The 11,909-nt window shown below is 37.1% G+C and overlaps 2 protein-coding genes across 3 annotated transcripts; one reads left to right on the forward strand and one right to left on the reverse strand.

Moving 5' to 3' along the window:
* Window positions 1–615: 615 nt before the first annotated feature.
* On the forward strand, window positions 616–7,635 carry LOC125196140 (glutathione reductase, cytosolic-like). Of its 2 annotated transcripts, XM_048094527.1 has the most exons (18): window positions 616–803; window positions 897–999; window positions 1,224–1,375; window positions 1,872–1,936; window positions 2,341–2,410; window positions 3,083–3,154; window positions 3,886–4,089; window positions 4,258–4,331; window positions 4,417–4,500; window positions 5,143–5,230; window positions 5,452–5,533; window positions 5,724–5,797; window positions 6,003–6,110; window positions 6,244–6,308; window positions 6,596–6,709; window positions 6,955–7,054; window positions 7,170–7,223; window positions 7,301–7,635. In XM_048094527.1, exons 3-18 carry the CDS (start codon window positions 1,235–1,237, stop codon window positions 7,391–7,393), a joined length of 1,488 nt encoding a protein of 495 aa, XP_047950484.1. In that variant the 5' UTR covers window positions 616–803; window positions 897–999; window positions 1,224–1,234; the 3' UTR covers window positions 7,394–7,635. The 2 variants fall into 2 exon arrangements, with proteins under 2 accessions (XP_047950484.1, XP_047950482.1); XM_048094525.1 differs by lacking the exon at window positions 897–999.
* Window positions 7,636–9,161: 1,526 nt separating this feature from the next.
* LOC125191602 (F-box protein At2g02240-like) lies at window positions 9,162–10,244 on the reverse strand. Its single transcript, XM_048088993.1, has 3 exons — window positions 10,012–10,244; window positions 9,796–9,917; window positions 9,162–9,708 (listed from the first exon to the last, which is right to left on the reverse strand). Exons 1-3 carry the CDS (start codon window positions 10,213–10,215, stop codon window positions 9,285–9,287), a joined length of 750 nt encoding a protein of 249 aa, XP_047944950.1. The 5' UTR covers window positions 10,216–10,244; the 3' UTR covers window positions 9,162–9,284.
* Between the last annotated feature and the right edge of the window lie 1,665 nt (window positions 10,245–11,909).

The following is an 11,909-nucleotide window of genomic DNA, read 5'->3' on the forward strand; positions in this document are numbered from 1 at the left end:
TAACAATATGAATTTCCTTACATCGCGATATATCGTTTTATATCGAATACACGATATATATCGTATATATCTAAACATATTGAAATTCAATACATATTGAAGTTTAAAATTATAAATATATATAAATCCATTTAATTTTTGTGTTACTTTTCAATTTTAAAATTAGATTTTTCGATATACAGGTATTCGATATGATAACGATATTTCAATATATCGTTAAGTCGAATTTCGGTACGATATACCGAAATATCGATACGATAATGATATTGATATTATCCATATCGAAAGTTCGATATATTAAAACTTTCGATACGATAATACAAACGTTTTCGATATGATATATCGTATCGACCCACCCTTACTATATTATTTACTTATGATTCTCTTATTTTACTAATTATATATTTACACATATGTTCGTATTTTGAAGGGATTGAGAAAGTACTAAAAAAAAAATTGGTTGATTGGGTTGTGTAAAGATGTGACGAAATAAAAAGGTAAACAAGCTATTTGACTATTTGTAGTAGTCTACCAACTAGTCCGATTTGATGAAGCGGTAGTTTAATTGAACTTTTGCTCTAAAAGGAAAGCACGACCAATCATTCATACACACTCGTGGCGGCGTCTCTATGTCCAAGCAAGCTTTCCACGTTACACCAATAAATTTGGTATTCTCGTCACTGATTCCTTTCTCACAAATACTTTCTTCCCTGATTTCTTTCTCAATTTATCTCCCAATAAATCACCCCATAAGTTAAGAAGAGAACAGATCTCTACTCACACACAGAGTTGAACACAAGCAGGTACATTACATTGACTTTTTCTTCTTTTTAGTTGATTTTAGAAGACAGTTGCGACTTGCGATCATATTCCTCCTCCTTAACTATGCTAAACAGGGGTTTTCTTATAACTGATTAAATAAACCAAGGAAAGTCGTAGATAATTACGAGTTGATCGAAATAATCAAGTAGTACTAGCGATATTCTGAGCTTGGAAAAGGTATGCTCCCTATGACTTGGTTAAAGCCATCAGCTTTCAGCATATAACTGAGCATCGAGTTTATCTTTTTTTACTGTGATCTGAGCTTGCTTATAACTTTTTACTGCACTTGATGCTCTCGGTTGTGAAAAAGATGCTGTCATATGCTTACCAGTGCTACAATACATGATTTTGTGTACTTGTTTTTTTTTTAATTTGTTTGTTTGTGGTCCTTTTGGGTATAGAGTATATTTCAATGGCAAGAAAGATGCTTATTGATGGAGAGTTGGACAAAACCAGTGAGGTGGAGACTCACTATGACTTCGATTTGTTTGTCATCGGGGCAGGCAGTGGTGGAGTCCGTGCATCGCGGTTTTCAGCCCAGAATGGAGCTAAGGTACAATTTCTGTGAAATACTATATGGTTAACATGATAAAGAGTGTGATGTTTGGTTTAAAGTTTTATTTCTCTTTCACTTCTGTTTTTATTGATAAATTTATGATTATTGTACTGGTGGCTAACACCAGTTTTTTCTATGTTATCAGTACTTGATAGTATTTGTGGATTCCTTTTCAATTCTGTTGTATAATGTTCAATAATGGATATCTAGATGTCGGTGGGGTTTGGTTGCAAGTGGCAACCATGCTCATGGTCTTTCTAACTGACCACTGATCATTCATCGCTGACCGAGTTGTGTCTACAGAAGTCATTCTCCGCAGTTGATGAGACTTAAATAGGATCCTCACCCCTCAGTTCAAGAGATACTTGTTAATTGTCCTTTTCCTACTTCAGAAACAAGACTATAATGAAGCTATTTTTCTCTATTATTTGTATTCTGCAGATAATGCTAGGTTCTTTTCAGTGTATGTGACATAATTTCTTTTTGTTACCAGGTTGGTATCTGTGAGCTTCCATTTCATCCTATCAGCTCTGAAGTTATTGGAGGAGTTGGCGGAACGTAAGTATATATAATAGTGGACACCTTGGCTTCATAGTTATGCTTCTCCTCTTTCAGCCATGTGACTTGTTTCATAGTTTTGGTGACAGTTGATGGATTTTTTACTAGTTTGTGCCGGTCATCCTTCATTATCTCTATGTTCACCTTTTGCTTTCCTCGGGGAGGACATATTTCTTGTTCAGATTTATTGGATTGATGTCTTACCTTACCTTGATTATGGAATTTGGCGGTTATCCGGGAATAGCAAGTGTGTTTTAAGTTTATTTTAATTTTGATTTAGGAATAAATTGTTTTCTTTTAGCTAATGCATTTTGTTAATGTTGTTTTTTACTCTGAAAGACGCGTTTGGAATAATGGGCTTCGGAATTAAGCTTCAGAACTAACAATTGTTTTATATATTTCAGGTGTGTGATTCGTGGTTGTGTTCCTAAAAAGATTTTGGTATATGGCGCTTCGTTTGGGCCTGAACTGGAGGTGAGATCTTGATTTAATGACATGAGGAGATGGAGATTATTGAAAAACATGTTGTGTTTCTGAAAAGTTATGGCCGACTGGCGCTTTTGTTATCTCTGTTAGCTTTGTTAGGTTTTCCCTATCAATAACTGTACCTGGTCTTCAATAGGGATTAGTGCATGAACTGGTGGTGAGTCTCTGATTTGATAGCATGACAAGATGATTGAAAAATGTGTTGTGTTTCTGACTATTTCCTTTCGTCTGTTAGCTTGGCTAGTTTTTCGTTCTTGATACTAGTACCTTATCTCGGGTTGTGCTTTAAAAGAGTATTGAGTAGTTTTCTGCTCTTTATACTTACATCCTTTGTTGGAGTGCCATATTTGTTAGGAACTAGTATTGAACTGGATACTTTTACTTCCTTTTCATGTTTCTGCATAATATTTGATGGTTGTGTGTGAAAATGACTAGTTATATTCCTAGTTCTGGTTGAACTGCAATGGGTTGCTGGTAAAAAATAAACATCATGTTACTGCATTATCTGATAGATTATCCTGTTGTTTAGACTGCCAATTCTGGTTTTCAATTATTTTGCCCTGTCAGTGGAAGAAACTTTTAATATGTAGCATTATCTGATAGGTTATTCTAGTATCATTAATATGTGCATTTTGACCAAGTGGTGCTCTGGAATTGCAGGATGCGAGGAACTATGGGTGGGATGTGAATGAGAGAGTTGATTTCAATTGGAAGAAACTTTTACAAAAGAAGGTATGTGGAGTATAAAAGAAACTTTCTTAAATAACTACTTTGTAGTTCAACTGTTCAAAATAAGTGTCGTGTTTTAGCTTTGGAATCATATTAGTACCTAATATAAATTTATTCATTACTAGGAGAAGAACCTATAATAAACACATTCGGTAAGATGATTTATGGCCAAGCTTACTCATATGATTATATCTTATAAGATGGTAGATCTTATTTGGAAAATAAGCTGTACAGTGCAAATCAGTTAGTATGACGCTTCCCCACCAACTAGTAGGTCGTGGTTTCGAGTCACCTAGAGGTTTCAGTGTGTATCACTCCAAAATAAAATAGTTATTGATGTTTAGTTAATTTACCTCTTAAGATGTTTGTAAAATGATCCGAAGATAAGCATTTTCTCAAATAAGATCTGTTTTTTCATAAGAAGTTTGGTTTGTTTATTTAGAAGAGCTCATAGGCTCCCAACATCTTATATGTTGTTTCAAAGAGCTAACACCCAAGTAACTTAATGGAGGTGAGGGTAAACTAGGATGAAGAATACACTCTACCTAGAAACTCTAAAACAACATTTTAAATTGTAGGGAGGATTTTAGCTATATTAATGTGCACATCAGAGATCTCATTAAATCAACAAAAACTATTTTATGAGACTTATAATCTCATTGTAAATTTATAATTTTATGTTCTTATCACAGTCTTCTTGTGTCATAGTCAGTTTTCATTTTATCCATTTTCAGACTGAAGAAATACATAGACTAAATGGTATCTACAAGCGGTTACTTTCCGGTGCTGGAGTTAAGCTATTTGAAGGAGAGGGAAGAGTTATTGGCCCTAATGAGGTTGAAGTTATTCAGTTGGATGGAACAAAAATTAGTTATTCGGCAAAACATATTCTGATTGCAACTGGAAGCCGGGCTCAGCGACCACCTATTCCAGGCCAGGTATACTAGTTATGTTCAATATGATCTAATTTTCTAATCTTTTCACTTTAGTTTGGGTGTATAGAGTTGATCTTAATGCCTCCTGTAATTTGATTTCAATCCATATTGAAATCTATCCATTTCACTGTACCTACCTAATGTTTATCTCTGATTCTCTTTTCCTTTTAGGAATTAGGCATCACATCAGACGAGGCATTGAGCTTGGAGGAGCTACCTAAGCATGCTGTCATACTTGGTGGAGGGTATTCTACCTCACCGTGCCTTTTTAATGCTTCACCTTCTATGTAGGATGCTTAGAATTTTCTGACCCTTTGTTCTTTGATGTAGATATATTGCTGTTGAGTTTGCCTCAATATGGCGAGGAATGGGTGCGAAAGTGGATTTGTTCTACAGAAAGGAACTTCCTTTAAGGTCATAAGATTTCTGTGACTTCCATCGTCTACCTTGGTTTCTAGCCGCCTGCTGTTGATATAAAGCGTTTGGATTATACGCACATAGATTTTGCTTCATCTTCACTTAGTTCCTTAAGCTAAACTATCTTGTGTGGTTTCAATATCCATCCATTTCATTCAATGATGCATCACCTTTTATGGCCGAGTGATTTCAGTTTCCTTTTCACCTAATAGGCTCTAATCATCGAAACGACATTGTTCTGATGCTTAGGCATAAAAGAAGTCCATGTATAATCCACCTTAGATTCCGGTGATTCATCATTCTGTCACCATATTCCATTTCTGTTCCGAGGGATATATATTGAACAATTTTCAAAGTTGAGAGTTTTGAAGTGAAATTCTGAAAGTTTTGAACAAGAGCCGTTAATAACCCCATAATTTAATATTCATTAGGTTTGCCTTTCTCTCTAGTATGTGCCTTCTATTTATGATACTAGATGTGAGAGTTGAGTGTGTACAATTTAGTTTAAACGGAAATGATAACACTATGATTTTGAATAAGTTAGTATTCTGTCTGTAGATGCATATCTCATAAAAGGTTTTAATGAGTATATTGTTGATTAACTGGACCTCATTCTATTCACATAAAATCCTATGACAGAGGATTTGATGATGAGATGAGAGAAGTAGTTGCAAAAAATCTGGAAGGCAGGGGTATTAACCTTCATCCTGGGACAAGCTTATCAGAGGTACTTTCTCGTTTACTTTTCATTCTTTACATTGTCTTCCTCTGGCATTTACCCTTGAAAATTCAATATTTTACTGAAAGAAGAAAATGAGACTGATAACAGAAAACAAAATCATGTTGCTAAATGTGTGAGTTTTATGACAGTGAAGCTTTTGCAGTCTTTCAGGAATATAGTGTATCCATTTATTTCAACATTTAATGCGCAATTACTTAATGATGCAGCTAACTAAAACAGAAGGCGGTATAAAAGTTCGCACTGACCATGGTGAAGAAATTGTAGCTGATGTTGTGCTCTTTGCCACTGGTAATATAGTGGGTTATAATCAGCTCTGTCGTTCATCAGTACATGGTTCTCCAGAGCTTGTTTCATATGCCGAGAATGTGATTTGTCATACTGCTATGTTTAAATGTGATCTGATTATGCATTTTTAATGTTAGGCTAACCTATTTTGTCTCTACTCCGAAGCTGTTTATGATGGTCTCCTTGGTTACAGGTAGGGCTCCTAACTCAAAAAGGTTGAATCTGGAAGCAGTAGGTGTTGAACTTGATAAGGCTGGAGCTATAAAGGTCAGCTCTTATTTACTGAATGTTTCATGATTATCTTCTCTGTATTTTGATGAATCGGATGAACTTGGACAATGCCCTTTTCAAGTGTTTTACTGACATGATTCTCAAAATTTCTCATGTTGCACTTTGTTAAATTTACCTTTGATATATGGTAGTTTGGTTTATTTCTCGGTGACCATAACCTGTTACACCTCTGGAATGTCAGGTTAATCAATACTCTCAGACCAACGTACCTAGCATATGGGCTATAGGTGATGTTACAAATCGAATGAATCTTACTCCAGTAGCTTTAATGGAAGGCACCTACTTTGCAGTATGTTACTCTGAAATTCTCATCATAACTCATGTGTTTGTTTCTATAATCACGTTTGATTATGCATATGGACATAGTTTAGTTGTCATGCTATAATATTTGTTATTGAAAATGTCTTGTATGTTGTCTGCAGAACACTGTATTTGGTGGAAAGCCAATGGCACCTGATTACAGCAATATTGCCTGTGCCGTGTTCTGGTATTACCGCCTTTTTCCTTCTGGAAACCTTATTTCATTCTTTATCTGTGGATCAAAGGGGTGTAGGTTATAGGAATCGCATCTCATGGCCTGTATTATAATTCTCGAGTTGGCATCTTCGTGGGTTGGATGGGTTGATTACTTACCAAGTTTAAAAAAATGCTTTTGGCCTCTTTCTAGCTAATGACATGAAAACAATTTGTGACTTGGCAGTTTCTATTGCCAATATTTGCTTAATTTCTTTGTAGTGAATTCAGTTGAAAACTTGTATTGCTTTTACTTGGCAGCATACCACCACTCTCTGTAGTTGGTCTCAGCGAGCAAGAGGCCGTAGAGAAAGCAAATGGCGACATTTTGATTTTCACATCTACGTTCAATCCCATGAAGAACACCATTTCCGGGTATGATTGATGGACATTAATTGCTTAATCTATTTACTAACATATGGATATCCAATAATATTCTTCAAAAACGAAATCATGTTTTCTAGTGATCGAATAAATCTCTACCTTAAATGCTTCATTCCTGAAAGAATGCTATTAAAATGTACATACACGCAAGATGGTTCAGTTTCTTGAAAATATGGTGTAAGAATATCTTTTTATGGACATTTGATTTTTTTTTCTCTGTTTTGATTCTGGTACAGACGTCAAGAGAAAACTATGATGAAGCTTATCGTGGATGCTGAGACAGATAAAGTCCTCGGAGCATCCATGTGTGGGCCAGACGCAGCTGAGATCATGCAGGTCCTTGTCAATTCTTCCTTATTTATTGTGTGCCTTTAGTTTGTTGTCTTGTCTATCTATGTTCATGGAAAGAATAGCAACAATTAAGGCAAGCTAATATTATTATCTGTCACAGGGCATTGCCATTGCTCTCAAATGTGGAGCTACCAAAGCACAATTTGACAGTACTGTGAGTTTCCACAAACTCACCCTTCTCTCTCTCTCTCGATTTCTCTTATGAATTTTCATTTACATGATTTTTGTTAGGTTGGGATTCACCCTTCTGCTGCTGAGGAATTTGTGACAATGAGGTCAGTGACGAGGCGGGTCTCGGGTGGCAAACCTCGGACCAACCTGTGAGAGTTGATCACATGATTGATTATATCTGGTATTCGGACACAACATTATAGCAATAAATCATACAAGTGGGAGATGTTTTTTTATATGCGATAGATTTGTTAGATTTACTTCGGATTTTAGCAAAAAACAGTAGCAAATGTTGAATAAAGCTTGTTTCATAGCTAGTAAATTTACCTATGTTTGATATTCCCTTATTTTGCTATACAACTTTTATCAGGAGTATGTATCATTTGACAATATCATTTCTATGATCTATATATGTGGAATGTAGGGGTGCTTAAACGGTTCTCCGGTTCTCGGTTAACCGGAATCGGAACCGGAATCGACCGGTTAATTGAGGAACCGGAACCGGAAAATCCGGTTTCGGTTCCGGTATCGGTTCCAACTTTTTAAATAACACCGGTTCCGGTTCGGAACCGGAACCGACCGGTTCCTAACCGGGAACCGGATTATAATTCAATTTTATTTTTTTATAATTTAATATACTAAAAATCTAATTTATTGAATTAATTTTGAATTAAAGTAAAATAGTTTGAAACATTGAGTGATTTTTAGATTTAAATATTTAATCTGTGATACTTTGAATCTATAATTATTTTCCTAATCCATTTTTTATGAACTAACTACAATGAGTAGAACATCACAAGTTTGTTTTTAGTTTTCAAAAGAACTTATACAAATACAATATCATTTCATATGATATATTTATTACAAATTTATGTAACAATTCATTTAACATACGATTTTAACATATTTGTGAATAATTTATTAAGTGTTCCGGTATAAACCAAATAGTCACAACAATATCAATTAGTATTGGAAATTCCAATGAATACTATGTTTAGCCAAAAAAGGGAAAATGAAATTCAATTTTAAAACTCATTTTTTTAAAAAAATTGCTAAAGTTTAGAACTCCTATTTTTGTATTAGTAAAAAATTGCTAACATAAACTAGTCCGACCCGACCTACTACACTTGGCATCACTCTTATCCATATATGAATATTATTGTATTGTTGGTTTGTATTTTGTGTATTTATTTTAATTTTTAGGTATTATTTGTTATAATTCTAGATGTTGGATTATTATTTTTTTAGTATTGAACTATTTATAATTATAAATAAATTCGGATTAAAATTACACATTGGTTCCGGTTCGGAACCGGAATCGGCCGGTTCTTAACCGGCCGGTTCCAAACCGGAACCGATCGATTTCGATTCCGGTTCTTGAATTTATGAAAATTTAAAACCGGTTAACCGGTCAACCGGTCCGGTTAGAACCGGAACCGACCGAATAAGCAGGCCTAGTGGAATGAGTTGTCATTTCATTGTGGCAAAACACGTTTTTAAATTCTTGCACACTAAAGTTTAAGTAGTTCAAGTTTTATTAATTAAATATAGTAAATCGAGTATATTATGTAATGAAAACATAAAAGAATTATTGAAATTGGAGTCTTCAGTTTCAAATCTAATACTCCCTCAGTCTCATTAAAGATGACTCACTTTCCTTTTTAGTTTGTCTCAATCAAGATGACTCATTAATTAAAATGGAAACCCATTTATCTATACTTTATCCTCCCTCTTACTTTACTCTCTTCATTTAACATACAAAATAAAGTTGCATAAAATTCCGTGCCGCCCAAGAAAGGAGTCATCTTCCTTGGGACGGAGGGAATATCAGGTATAGCAAAATATTTGAATTTAAAATTGAATTGTAATTTTAATCCCTCTAATTCCACAATTTAAATTCTATATCATAAATAGATAATTAAAATTTTAAATAATTATAAAATTGGACACCATTAAACACACTGCATACACACATGCACTGCATGTACCCTAATAAATAAAGCCTAAAAGTTAAGTAAAAAAGTTGAAGCATAAAAATAAAAAATTACCCCCACACAGATGTAGACTTAAATTTATTGGAGAGAAGAGGCGCGTCTGTAAAGGTAGAAGAAGGGCGGAAAGCAAAGCCTTGAACAATAAGCCCACATTTCCATCTCCGTAGTGTTCCCACCAACCGCGTTTCCACTTCTCCTTCATCTCTCTCTCCCACGTAGAAGCTTCCCACATCCACCTCCATCCATCCCTCACCCTCGCCAGGATGCAGCTGCACCACTCGTGCTCGTGCTCGTGCTCCCACACCCTCATCATCCACGAACCTCATACTCCCCTTGGCCGTCTCCACCCCCTCCGCCGTCTCCCTCAATTTGTACACCAAATACGCTCCGTAGACTGTCCGCGGATTCAGCGTTCCTGCTGCGATCTTTGCTCGGACATCAAACCTCCCCGGTGAACACATTTCCGCCACCTCCCTTCAACAAATTGCCATCTTTACTTAATTAGGAGTACTACTAACTAATAGAATAACTAAAGCAATAGTACTAATTAGTTATACGTACCTAGAATAATTATCATCAAATCTCCATTGCCACTTGACTGAGTTGTTTCCAAAAGTAATGATCAGATCTTTTGCTCCCACCATATAACTTTTCTTCCCATTCCTTTCATCTTCCAGGTAACTCTGTTTGCTTGCACCGGTATCATCCATGAGAATGAGAATGAGATACATTATATCCTAATTAATTAATTAGGTTAGGGATGAAAGACAAGCTCACCGTATAAGTTGACAGGGAAAATGGAATATTTTGGTTCTTAATGATCGCATCGTGTAGGTGATCATAAAATTCACGACTAAAACTGGAAGATCGAGAGCTGAAGGCGCTGGAATCCGTTGAAGGGCACAGGGCTATCTCACGGTCTTGCTGTCGCCGTAGCACGGCCACCACCAGCCTCTCCCAATTGTCGTAGTGCTTACTCATTATAATCAGATCAAATTTTATCAACACCTCTTTCCCTTTTATGTTTGAGGTCTCGCTCTTAATTAATTACCATGTAATGCCTTTAGCAGTTAGCACCAACTTGCTGACTGACTTCTGTGTCTTTACCACGAAGTTGCTGGACTTCTAGCCTCTCTCTTCTCTAACTCACTCTCAATTCTCGTATTCTCCATTCATCCACTCTCTTTCTCTCATATTTCTCTCTCTATAAATAAACAATGAATCCTGATGGAAGTCCCAGGTACTCTGGCAGCCCTGTATTCGCCGTCCCCAATACCCCGGCGGCCCCCGATGTACTCTAGTGGTCCCTACCCATGAACCCTCAAACAACAACGCTTTCTACAACTATTGCTACGGACATATTATCGACCAATACTACAGTGATTAAGGATGTCTCCGGTGGCGCCCCTCCCACTCGCCCTTCCCATTCCACGTCAGCACTAGCCCTTCCCATTCCACTGCCATATCACTAGCCTTTCCCACTGCACTAGGACTTCCCGCAATAAAATTAATAAATTCACAATTAAAATTAAAATTTACGGAATTAAAATTTACGGAATTAAAATTTCGACACGAGCCGTATTTATAGAGTTTTTTTTTTTTTTTTTTTAAATTTTTTTTAAAATTCGGTGGGACGTCCTACCCACGCCACAGTGGCGCCCGTCAGGTAGGACGTCGAGCTGAGGGGCAAGGCCATCGCAGGGGCACTCGGGACGGGCGTGGGCGCCCTTCCCGCCCACTATGGCGCCCGTCAGGTCGCCCGTCCCCGACGGGCGAGTGGGAGGGGTGCCCGTGGAGATACCCTAAGTTTATCGTCCGAGCATGTTGGTACCCACCGGGTTTGAGTGATTCCAACATTGCCCCGGAGACTGAAGTTGAGGTTGATCTAACCTTCAGCACCGACGAGTATGAAGTGTCGGACCTGAAGCTGTCTCCTCCCAAGGAGAATCCCACTTTGCCGCTGAACAGAAAGGGGATGGGAAGAGAGAGCCGAAAGTGGTCGAGCCGTCTGAGCATGCGCCCGCCTCCATTATGAAGAATGACAGTACCAAAGCGAAACAAATGGAAATACATTCTGAGGGCGGTTATGATGGTCTTGCTGCAAGACACCGGGCGGGCCTTCAAGTATACCAATACTGGGAGAAGGTTCGGTATATCGATAGGTAGGCAGGTGGCATCGAGTCTAGCATAGGCTCCAGCTTGAAACAAACGAAGCATATGGTTGCGGGTGGCCAATACACTTCAAGTGGTGGTGGTCGATCTGAACCCGACGACGAGGAGGTCGCAAGCTAGTTCGCGGGAGCTGATGCAGAGGGCTCAAGCTCTAGTGGGCGAGTCTCGGGTGGCAAACCTTGGACCAACTTGTAAGAGTTGATCATATGATTGGTTATATTTTTTAGAGTAAAGGTCCTTTTTGGTCCTTAACATATGACGATTTTTTGATTTTGGTCCATAACATTATCTTTTGAATTATTTGGTCCTTAACAAATAAAAATCGATCACATTTGGTCCGAAATGGACGGAAATGGTTAAATCTAATGGTCAACGAATATTACTTGAATTTTGACCGGATTAATATTCAATTAACTGTTTTTTTATTTTTACAAATCAATTAATATTCAGCAATAGCGAGGAGAGCGGTCAATCACGACGCCGATTTCAGGTTTCTGCACGAT

This window comes from Salvia hispanica, chromosome 6 (genome assembly GCF_023119035.1).
Source record: "Salvia hispanica cultivar TCC Black 2014 chromosome 6, UniMelb_Shisp_WGS_1.0, whole genome shotgun sequence".
NCBI classification, from domain to species: domain Eukaryota; kingdom Viridiplantae; phylum Streptophyta; class Magnoliopsida; order Lamiales; family Lamiaceae; genus Salvia; species Salvia hispanica.